At 35.8% G+C, this 12,578-nt stretch overlaps 1 protein-coding gene across 1 annotated transcript; it reads right to left on the bottom strand.

The window, feature by feature from the left end:
• Positions 1-6,423: 6,423 nt before the first annotated feature.
• On the bottom strand, positions 6,424-6,928 carry LOC132638123 (uncharacterized). The gene is made up of 2 exons (XM_060355101.1): positions 6,823-6,928; positions 6,424-6,749 (listed from the first exon to the last, which is right to left on the bottom strand). The coding sequence occupies exons 1-2, from the start codon at positions 6,895-6,897 to the stop codon at positions 6,498-6,500; spliced, it is 327 nt and encodes a 108-aa protein (XP_060211084.1). The 5' UTR covers positions 6,898-6,928; the 3' UTR covers positions 6,424-6,497.
• Between the last annotated feature and the right edge of the window lie 5,650 nt (positions 6,929-12,578).

The raw sequence follows: 12,578 nt of genomic DNA, 5'->3' as shown, positions 1-12,578 counted from the left end.
TTATATAACACTTGCTAAGCATGAAACGCAAATTTTGGATTCAAATTATGACGTTTTTCTTTATGACAACTGAGGTTGACAACACAACGCAGTAATTTACTGCGTTATGTCAAAATAACGCAGTAATTTACTGCGCTATACATATATAGTGCAGTAAGTTACTGCGTTATTCTGACATAACGCAGTAAATTACTGTGATATATCTGCCCAAACTGACATAACGCAGTTAATTAATGCGTTATGCAATACTCCGTACTTAATTTGACTTGACGTAACACTGCAAGACACATTAATTGCATGCATGCGTTGATTGAATACTCAAATGCATTCAAACCTTATTAATACGGATTTGTATGAAAGAAAAAACACAATTTCTAAGTTTCATCTAATTTTTTACACAAATTCTAAGTTTCATCCAAATTTTACATTTTGTACTCCTAAATTAGTCAAAAAAAATGGAAGATGTTCCAAAAATTAGGGTTCCTTTATTCTGGGACGGAGAAATTATATTTGAGGAAAATAATTTGCGTTATTACTCTCCCCCAAAATACCATGTTAAGTTTCCACTTGTAACGACCCGTTTGGTCGTTTAGCACTTTAAAACTACGAAAAGGGTATGGGACTATATTGTATTTATTCATATGATTTTAATATATGAAATGGTGCATGAATTAGTTAAGTAAGTAAGTGGGCCAAGCCCACTACCCTTTTATCTGGCACGTTATATTCCAAAAGAAAGAGAAAAAAAAATAGGGGGAAAAATTATTCACTTATTTCTAACCTAGAGGGGAGAAAAAGGACGAACAGAAGGGGGCGTTGTCAGTTAATGTTGAAGGAGCAGTGAAGTTTTATTTTATTTTCACCAAATACAAAGGCAACCAGGTCTGCCATCCGTCTAGTCCTTGTTACTTTGCCTAGAATTATCAATTTGTGCATTGGTCAACATAATGAATAGGACAAGTAGGGGACAACTAGTACAATTGGGTGGCAGTAAAAGGACGAAGGGATGGGGAAAAAAAATTACTTCACACTTTTTTGTATGCTTTTGTAGTAAATGTTCATATAGCTTTTGCTTTGGAAAGTGTCCCATAATTTGTTTATTATAATATTGATTTGTGAAGAGGACTTTTCCAATACAATGGTCAATTGAATAGAGGACAAAATAGGAAGCTAGGGTGTACAACTATTGTTGGACAATAGGGACGAATTGGGCGGGGAAAATATTTCACACGTTCTCTTACTCTTCCCTTGTATGCATTGTGTTTTTTTTTCAATTTGTAGCCACTGTACATTCTTCCAATTTCAAAGTGTCCTTTTATGTTTATCTTGCCAATATTTAAATTCTTACATATTAAGTCTTATGTTTAATTCTGTTCGTATTCTTTTGTTGAAGGTCCTCCGGTTTCATTATTTCACTTCCATTTTTGAATTTTTCTTTATGTTATTAGTTTGCCACTTTAATTTTTAATACATTGGGTGTTGTCTAATTAAATATTATGGTATCTTATTATATGAACACCTTCAAATTCATGGTATTTGAGTGGTGAAAAGTGAGATGTTAATCATACGTGAAGATTTTGAGGTAATTAAAGGTTTTGAGCCCTAGTCTTAAAAGATGAGAATTTATAATTTGAGAGTCCATTTGTGAATGCAATTGACTAACTTTATAGATATATGACCCTTAGGTTATGGGTAGATTGATATTTAAATAAAATTCCAATTTTGCCCTTGTGGGCCCAAGGCCACTTTTTGTGGTGCGTTTTTGGGTTTCGAATATAAATATAGCAATATGGGTGTCCTTAGATTCGAATTCTAACGTAGATCGCATATTTTATATATTTTGATCGTTCAGAGGCTCTACGCAAAGGGACGACATTAGTTTGATTGTTCGTGGCATCCGCTCGACATTGAGGTAGGTTACGGTCTACTTTAGTTAGACTCTGATTAGAGAATCGTATGTAGTTGTAGAAAGTGACGGGGATAGCATATAGGCCTTCGGGAATGAAGTGGAGGTGGATTCCAATTAGGTTGGTTCTGTCAGCTGTTATGTGGGCTTGTCGCCATATGTGTTATTTTCTGTGATTATCACCTGTTGCATCTCTATCATATACTAGCTCCCTCATCATATGAAAAAGAATGATTACATTAATATGACTTGTATTTGTTGATTGTACATTGGTGATATTGTTGAGACTGCTATCATGCATGACATGCCTTCCATATTATTCTTGTGATGACGGTGAGCTAAGTGATTGAGAGACTCTGAGGTTTGTGCCGGAGATTGAGAGTGACAGAGAGTCTCCGAGGTCCTTGCCGGAGATTGAGAGTGATTGAAAGCCTCCGAGGTTTCTGTCGGAGAGCACGAGTGGTACATGGACTTCGCGGGTCCCCCATGGGTCATGGCTTCGAGGCACTGCCCTTAGCATGTGTGTACGAGAGTGGAGTGAGAGAGGTAAATGTTGCATTGCATTGCTTTCATTCACTCATATATTTGACTGATCATCTGGTGAACTATATCTGTCTTGGTTGATTTCATGATTCATTTACACTTACTTGTGTATTATATGTGACCATACCTGTTTGTTTGATATGCTACTTGTTAGTTTCCACTTCTTCATGCGTTATCTAATCATTGTCGTCCTATGATGCTTACCGGTACTAGTGTTGTACTGATACTACTCTTGTTGCACTTTTGTTGAGTGCAGAGTACGATCCATGCTCCAGTTCTACACCGCGTGGCTGATACGCGAGGGTGACATCTTTCAGTCATTCAGGGTGAGCTACTTGGTCATCCGTGGCCCCTGAAGGACCTCCTCTATTTATTTCTGTTTTTGTATTCGACAGACAATATGTAGCCTTCGAGTATTTTCAGGCTTATATTCCGTACTATGTTAGCGCTCTTGTACCTTTTGACCAAATATTGGGGTTGTCGTGACATTTATAGTTATGATAAGTATTTAAGACTTGATAACTTATTCATATTTAATTTTTCGCTTATTTAACTTGTTATTAGTGGTGTGGTTCGCCTACTCGGAGGGATAGTGTAGGTGCCACCACGACTCGCGAATTGGGTCGTGACACCACTTAACTTAAAATTCTCAAAACTACTCCAAGCCCTGTATAATAGGCTACAAGTTAGTAGGAGTGATTTTGATTTAAATATAATTGAAAGATATTCAATGTCATTTACGCCACAAGGTGTAACTAGTTATGGACAGTGGTACATTCAAGACGATGTTTCTTTGACGGATTATTTAAAGGCTCTTTATGATTATAGGGAATGCATAACTATAAACGTCCTTGAAATGTACGTTTAATCGACTTGAAGTCATGGCTACAGCTCATCGGGAAGTCCGAAATAGACCTCGTCGGGCAAGCACATCTAGAATCTAGGGGTTATACATCTATTATTATTATTATTATTATTATTATTATTATTATTACTATTATTATTATTATTATAAATAGTAGAGAATTTAAAAATAATTTCAGAATTCACCGGGTGAAAAATATCATCTCCAGAGTAAATGTTAAATGTCAAATGAATTCGTCACAATCATTCTTTTCCAATCTAGTTATCCAGAGTAAATGTCAAATGTCAAATGAATTCGTCACAATCATTTTTTTCCAATCTAGTTATCCATAGTGACGTGTGGGATCTTCCCAATTCATAAATTCTAGGCATTTCTAAAGGGCCTGAAAGTTTTTATATTTTACCAAATTGTATGTGGCAATGTAAGTAATATAGTAGTAAAGTAGGGGTAAATATGAAGTATAAAAGGAAGCTCTAATCATGTCACCAAAAAACAGTTAGTTTGAGGGATTGCACATTTACGGAAAAGGGCTTCAAAGTACATTGTTTTACTCCAACACACTTTAGGGGCAAATTTAGAAGAGAAAACTTTTTAGTTGGCTATGCTAGTTGAAATGTAACCTGAGGACGACAAAAATCATTCCATCCTCCTTTATTACATATAACTAGTTATGTGAGGCCCGTGCTAAGCCCGGGCCCAAACTCAAGATATAAAAGTAGATATTTTAACTAAAAAAATATAATCTGTGTTAGTACAAGTGTACAACAACAACAACAACCATATACCCATTGTAGTCCCACAAGTGGGTAATTATATAAAAGCAAAATTTTCATTCCATTGCTTTAATATTTTAACTTCTATTTTGATAAAATTATTTACTTCAAATCAAATGCGGAGCCAGAATTTGACATTTATAACTTATGTATCCTAATTTTCTGAAGTTATTTAGTTCTACATAAATAATCTATACATAGTTAATGAACTTTTAAGACAAATACATAATTTAACTTGTGCAGCGGATGGAGCTGCTCCTCTCTTAATTAGGGATTAGGGGTTCGAACATGGATATGGAAAAAATCTTTGGAGGAAGCGTTCCCTCCGAATAGGCGTGATACAGTGCTAATTATCTAGATTAATTGGGCTTAAATGCGGATATCGAGCACGAACCAGAAAATCAAAGAACATGAAAAATGAGGTAGAAGGTTCGATAGCTTTTGAAAAGTAGACCTTAAAAATAAAAAATAAAAAAATTAACTTAAATAAATAAGATTAGGACCTAAAAGTAATTAATTTTTTTTTTTAAAAGAATTAGAAATTATTGTGAGGACTACAAAAGTCCCCAGGTTCGATAGCTTTTGAAAAGTAGACCTTAAAAATAAAAAATCAAAAAATTTACTTAAATAAATAAAATTAGGACATAAAAGTAATTAATTAAAAAGTTTTTAAAAATTTGGGAAACTCTTGTGAGGACTACAAAAGTCCTCACATTCCCTCTTATATTATATAGTAATATCTATATATATATATATATATATATATATATATATATATATATATATATTTCAAAACACGATTAATATAACATTGTAGTTTGTGCTTCGTATTCAAAACTTTATTATATTAGTGTTTGCTACGAATACAAAGTCTGCAAAAATTTATTAATACTTTTTAAAAGAGAAGTCTTGTTTAAAAGGAAACTATTTTTCTCTCTTTGAGATAAAACAATAGCAATATTTAAGCATAAGTTGATACTTTCAATTTTAATTCAATTAATTTAAAGGTATAAAATACTTATTATTTTTTTTTCAAATTTTGATTTGGATAATTCTAATTCAAACTGTTAAATTAATTTTATATGTTTAAAATGAAATAAAGTAGAAATTTGATAAATACGATTGATATAAGGGAAAGTTATCCAAAACACACTCAAACTATGGCCAAAATTTCCATAACACACCTCAACTTTGCGGTGGTCCTATGACCCCCCTGGACTTATTTTTTGTGTATTATTTATGCTTTCAACAGGTGACCTGGACTAGCAAGTGAAGCTACTCTCCTTCAGCGCGTAAGAGAAGATAAAAACTATATGGACCAGTGTATATTTGCCACATGGCCGTCCAAATAACGTTTTTAGTTCCCCAAATCCAATATCAAATCCCCACAAACGGCTAGATCTTGTTCTCTTCTTCCACATTGAGTTCTTCCCCAATGTGGTAAATTTCTTCTCTTTATGTTTCAATTCTTACCCAAGATTGGATTCTTACAATTTCTTTCCCCAAATTTCTGATTAAAAATTCGAGTTAGCTATGGAAGAAACAAGATTGGATTTGAATAAGCTTTGTATGGACAATGAAGATCCAATGTTGAATGCGGAGGTGCGATGCAGTCATGGTGTGTTGCTCCCATTGAAGACATCCTGGTTCGACAACAATCCCGGAAGAAGATATTGGTCTTGCCGCTACTATTGTTCGAAGAAGTGTATATTTTTTCGATGGAGGGATCTTTCCAAAGTTTATGAAAGATCGAAATACATTATTCCAAAGTTGGTGAACAAAATGAGGGAGATGCACGAAGAATTAGCTTCAAAAGAGAAGAAAATTAAGGAGATGGAAGAAGGATGTGGAAGTTCCGAAATTGCCGAGATATTGAAAGAGATTGAAATGGAAGAACAATATGCCTCAAGTGATAAGAAAATGAAGGAGATGGAAGAACAATCAAGTGTGATTAATCTGGGCGAAATTGAAAACGCAAAAGAGATAAAATCGAAAAAGAAGGGGATCAACAACTTTAGCTCTAATTTGATTTTCACATTTTGTATCTTGTTTTGTTTTGCTAGTTGGATCAGTTGGTTAATGCGAGGAAATGCTTCAACTTGTCATGACCAATTGCCTTAGTGTTCCTTATATTTTTGAAGCTGAATGGTTTAGTTTTGTGCTTAATGTTAGGTAGGCAGTGCTTGGAAAAATGTATTTTGTGTAGTGGTTAATGTTAGTTAGGAACTACTTTTCCCTTTTCTTTTGTCTTTTGGTTAATGTATGTTAGGAAATCCTTTTTAGTTTTCTTTTGTTTTGTGTTTAATGTAAGTTGGAAGTTGATGAATGAAATCCCTTTAATTTAGAAAGCAAAGGTGTTACATGTGCTCCAACATAAACCTTGCTAAAATTGAAAACACGGAGACCTAGTCTAATCTATTTCTATGATCTCCTGTTTGTTTTCAACAAGGAAGTGTATTCGGTCCCTATCAGCGTCACAAGCCTTGAAACACAATACATCCCCTGTCCAGAATCCGTTAGCATCTATAAATTCTTTCCATCCTTGATAGAGGCGCGTATGAGCACCAACTTTGTATTTCATTTTGTACGCACCTCTTTCAGAAATTACAACAGCTTCACGGTCATCGTCTAGGAGAAATTCAAGAATGCTACTTGGAAGGATCTGCGGAAAAACATGTGATTACTAAAACTAAAATAACAATTGAAAATAACAAATAAATTAGATGAACACTTACCAAATCATCCTTTTCAATGTATGATTTGGTCAATTTTTTCTCAAAATAAGCTACCTTTTTTGAATTAAGGCTCATGTTAGAGGCTGTGTAGAATGCTATTTCATAGTATTAGAGTGTGAGTGAAAGCCTATATTTATAATGTGTTTTGAAATAAATTACCCACCACTTAACCCCCAACCACCTTAGCTGTTGTTGACCACCTTTAAATCCGGTCAAAAGTTTGACCACATTTACTGATCAACATTAATTTCGTTCAAAATGCTTGACCAGATTTGGTGAGCAACATTAATGTAGTTCAAATGCCTGACCAGATTTCACTTGGTCCATAAATTGCACATTTCAAAAAGAAACAGCTGCACCAATATAGGTTGCACATTCTGGACATTAAAAATGTGCACCAACAATTTCAAAAAGAAACAATCATTCTGGACATTAAACATGTGCACCAATCAACTGCTGAAAGAGACAAAACTTACTAATAGAAACAGACCTTGGCATATATAAACAATTGCACCAATGTAAGTTTGTACAAAAGTAGTGCATCACATTCATGATGATGCAACATTCAAGTGTAGTAGCATAATGTCACAAAACAAGCATCTAAACCACAACTACTTTAGTTTGTTTATGAACTGCAAAAACTGCCAACTACATTAACTTGTTCTACCAACTACCAACATAACATATTAACACTACTTCCATGGATCATTTGTTTGCTAATTCTGGGTTGCTGTCACTTTTTCCTTTTTCTTACCCTCATCTCTTCAAGCTGGCTTGATGCCATTGCTGCTTTGCCCTTCCACCTCACTCCAGTCCTTGCTTTGTGACCAAGGTCCCCAGTAATATCAGCTGACCTTATATGCTTTCTTGGAGCAGCATCAATTATCCTACTACTTGGCAAGCCATGTTGTAGACAAAGCAAAATAATTGTTTATAGTTAGTAAACTCATTTGCAACAAATATACCCATTCCAACAAATATTTCAGCTCTTACATTGTATGTTGTAAATCCATTTTCTGCGACAAATATACCCATTCCAACAGTCCTAGGCCTTTTATAAAGGGTAGTTCTTCTTCTTTCATTGTCAACAGCTGTTACACTAGAAGCTTGAGAGTTTTTTCATGGTCTTCCCCTCCTCACATTAGACTGAGAAGCAGCAGGTTGGTCAGGTGCATTGGCTGTAACAGGTGCAGCACTAGAAGCTTGAGAGTTTTTTCTTGGTCTTCCCCCACTCACATTAGACTGAGAAGCAACAGGTTGGACAGGTGCATTGGCTGCAACAGGTGCAGCATAACTTGTTGCATTTTCAAACCATTTAGCAGTAATGGTTGTCCTCCTTGTTCCCATACCTCTTGTTGGTGCTTGAGAAGTACTTCTGGGCCTTGCATTTGCTGTTGATGGTGCTTCAAAAATACTCCTTGGCCTTGCACTTGCTCTTGCTGGTGCATCAGAAGTTAATGGATTTTTCCTTGGCCTTCCCCTAGCTCTTGTTAGTGCTTCAGAAGTTAGAGTTGCCTTTCTTGGCCTTCCCCTAGCTCTTGCAGGTGCAGCACTTGATTCAGCAAAGCTTGGATGAGATGCAGCAGCAATATCTGGTCCATTACCATAGCTTGTTCTACTAGAATCCTACCAAAAATAGTAGTGTCAAATAAAAACCATTACTACAAAGAGTATAAAAAACATAGTTTACTTTAAAAGCTCATACCTTCAAAGGACAACCTCTTTTATTATGATTTTTACCATGATGAATGCTGCAAGTCATGTCAACTCCTTTTCTTGACAACTTATCATATTTTTTGACTCAGTGACTTCTCTAGGACCTTCTTTGGTCTGCCTGGCATAGGCTTTACAACTGGTGGTGCAACATAGGGGTTATTGGACTCAGGCCACATTTTCATATTGGTGACTGGTTGAAGAAAATGACAATAAGTCCTCAAGTAGGTCTCCTTACTGTAGCAGCTATCAACAAACTCAATGGGTTCATACTTCTTATATAATTTGGCAGCAAGGGCATATTGACATGGTATTCTCTTAAGCATCCAGGCCCTACAACTACAAGTTCTATTTCTCAAATCAACAATATGTTGATATGACCCATCACTAATTTCAAACCCTCTCTCACCATTGAAATCAATATTACATTCTATTGACTTCTTTATGTTGATGTCTAGTACCCTCAGTGCCATTGGAGATATATTGGTTAATCATGTTTTTGGAAATTGACTCAACTAACCTATTCTAGTTATAACCTTCAGTCTAATCTCTTCAAGCATAGCGATGATGGTTTTATGCCTTGATCCTAAAATCCAAGCATTGAAGCTCTCAAAAATATTATTGTCCACACTATCACACTTAATGTCAGTTCTAAAGTACAGTTTACACCAAGTTTCAGGTAGGTAGTACAGTAAATCTGCAACAATATCTTTACCATCCTTGGCAGTACCAAGTTGTTTCATTTTGTCCAGATTTATCTTCATCTCTCCTTCAAAGGTACTTTTTGCACACTTCCAGAATTGGTTCCTTCTATGAAGATCTCTCCATCCTTTTGCCCAGTTGGCTAGGATGTGTCTTGCACACATCCTGTGCTCCACCAGTGGTAACAATTCTTTCATAGCTGATTGAAGCCCCTAAAATTTTGAGAAACAATTATATATGAATGGACAGAAACTAAATGAAGAAAAATAAAAGTGATTGTCATACCTTTTGCATGTCTGATATCACTGTGTAGTTGCTGCCATCTCCCATTCCCAAATCAGCTATTAGCAATTTCAAAAACCATGTCCAAGTGTTCTTATTCTCATATTCCACTATAGCCCAAGCAATAGGCAACATTTGATTATTAGCATCTTTAGCAACAGCAACCAATAGTTGTACTTTGGTTATTCCCTTTAAGAAACAACCATCCAAACCAATACATTTCCTACATCCACCTAAAAAGCATTTTTTTAAAGCATCAAAGCAAATATAAAAACTTTCAAATACCAGCCTACTGCTTTCACCAGAGTCATCAACCTTAACAACACAAGTACTCCTAGGATTTGTCCTCAACATTTCATCCCTATAGTCAAATATTCTTCCAAACTCTAACACATGAACACCCATGATTTCTTGGAGTAATTTAGCTCTAGCTCTCCTGGTAGTGGTTTTTCCAACATGTATGTTAAGTTCTTCCCTAATCAACTGCTGAAACTTGAAAATCCTAATGTTTGGTTGTTCTGTAATTCTATTCTTGTAATGCTTAGACAAGAACTTAGCATTGCACATGTAATTTCTAGTAGTCTTGACACACATATGTTTAGGATTGTAGGTTTTTATCATGAAATCATTAATCTTTTTGTCAAGACTTGCATATAGCAGCCATGGGCAGCCATCCCTACACCTTACCCTAACCTTTTTGGGCTCATTGACAAATTTCTCTAACTGCACACCCCTTTGAAGTGCATATTTTGTAACAGCATCCCTAAACTCATTCACATCCTCAAAAACTATCCCTAACTCCCACATCACTTTTTCAACAGTTTTGTCAAAAATCATCCTTCTCCTAGCCTTCCTAGACCCTGAATCATCATCTGTAACTGATTCAACACTATATGCATCAGAACTGACATACACTGGCTCATCCCCAGCAACCTTACCTTTCAAGCTTGTATCAGGAGTAGCAGTTTCATCAAAGCCCTGAACTTGACCAACTTCACCAACAGAAATTTCTCCAGGGTCATTTGGTATCCTTTCTCTTCTTTTCCTCTTCTGATATGACCTCCTTTCAGCCCTCAAATTTATGCACTCTTCATTAACGTCATCACTTTCATGTTCAGCATCATGTTCATTAAATAGTTCAACTTGGTCAGACTCAGAACTATCATCAGTGGACTGGTCAGATTCAAGAATAGCAAATTCACTACTTAATGGGTCTTCAGAAGCAGTAGTTTCAGCAGCTACTGGTTCAGCAGGTGCTGCAGTTTCAGTAGTTGCTGGTTCTTTATTAAAAGCAAACTCATCCCCTTCTTGGATACCCCATCCCTTTCTTCATTAAAAGCAGCCAAAGATTCCTCATTGGGGCTAGTGTATTCCAAAAAAGCAATGGGACCGTCTACATTATCTAAATTATTAACCATGTGACAGACATAGATTTCAATAGTATCCCCATTCTCAAAACTTTGTGAAATTTCCAAAATGTCCCTATCAGTTTGGATTTCTACAACACTGTTACTATTAGGTCTCCTAACACAAAATGAACAACTTGTAGTATACCCTAGTTCTTTAATATAATCCCTTAGTTTAAAAAAGGACATCCTATCCACATCAATATCCAAAAATTCTATTATTTGTCCACCCTCATACTTTGGTTGCCCACTACTAACATCCAAAACCCCACCATGATACCATCTCAATGTTACTAATACAAACTAGGGGTGGGCATAAACACCGAAAATCGAAAAATCGGACCGAACCGAATTAATTCGATTTTTCGGTTTCGATTTTTTTGGTATTTCGGTTTCGGTTTTTTTAATAACAAATTTGGTATTCGGTTCCGGTTCTTCGGTTTTTCGGTTAAACAGAAAATTAACTAAATATTTTTACACCCCTCAGATCACTCATTGTGATGCTTCTCATCAGAATGTTTTTTTTTAAAAAAGTCCTAGTCAATAGTGTGAGTCATCTCTCTGTTCTGAAATCAAACATTCTTGCCTAAATGAATCAATAAAACAACCAAACTATGACAATTCAGCTAAGCACTTACTCCAGCTAATGCAGCAAAAAGTGGCCCAAATATGAAGGAGATGAAAAGCAACAAGGTCAAGCAACTAGCCAAAGACGGAGTAAAATTTGCAAATCAGAAAGACGTAAGTCAAACCGAAAATCACATTTCTCCTCATTCTCTTCATAACCAAGCTCATTGAACCACCATACTCCCCGAAGGTGGCTTATAATAAGAAATAAGGCTAGAAGCACAATACCAAAAATTAAATTCTAGACTACCAAAAAATTGGGGAATAGCAGCAGGCAAAGCAGCAACAAGGCAGAGCAGCAACAGCAGTAGAGCAGGCTAGAAGCACCATACACAGCCTTAAAAAAATATAGTGAGCAGGCAGAGCTCCCGTGCACCAGTAGGTGCTGTCCTTGCCATTGTCTTTACAAGCAATTCCAGCTCATGATAATTTGCTTCATCTTCCTTAGATTATATGCTATTAAGGTCACATCCCGCACTGCACCTACCAAGTGAAAAAAGCTGCTCTCTGTGGTGGTATCCAAATATATTTAGCAGCTGCTAGCAAACTGTAGCATATTTTCATGAAAGTCTAGTATGATTTAGAGTAGTATGATTAAAAGGCAGAAACTTAATGGTGACTTTGAATTGAACTTATCTGTCTCAGTTCTTTATAAAGATTTATCAGTCTATATACTTTTGATTTGTAAAGTGTAAACACGTTGTGGTCTGGCAGTTTTGCAGAAAACCGAATTAGAAAAATCGAAACCGAACCGAACTGAACTTCAAAAAATCAAATCGAACCGAAAGAACTGAACGCCCACCCCTAATACAAAAAACCGAAATCGAAAAAACCGAACCGAAGAACCGAACGCCCACCCCTAATACAAAACCACTCATACCTGAAATTACAATTCAATAATAGTGCAAACAATCAGTACCACACATATAAAGTAACAATAGATGGTCAACAACAATCACAACCCCACACAGACATCAAATAACAACAATTAAATTCAGACTTGTGACAATACAAGGCCAAATAGTG

This window comes from Lycium barbarum, chromosome 4, assembly GCF_019175385.1.
Source record: "Lycium barbarum isolate Lr01 chromosome 4, ASM1917538v2, whole genome shotgun sequence".
Taxonomy (NCBI): Eukaryota; Viridiplantae; Streptophyta; class Magnoliopsida; order Solanales; family Solanaceae; genus Lycium; species Lycium barbarum.
This window is presented reverse-complemented; position numbering and strand designations above follow the sequence as displayed.

Coding starts and splice junctions, on each gene's coding strand:
- LOC132638123 (XM_060355101.1), bottom strand. CDS start 6,897: ATGAGCCTTAATTCAAAAAAGGTAGCTTATTTTGAGAAAAAATTGACC. Junction 6,750..6,822: donor ACATTGAAAAGGATGATTTG/GTAAGTGTTCAT, acceptor GTTTTTCCGCAG/ATCCTTCCAAGTAGCATTCT.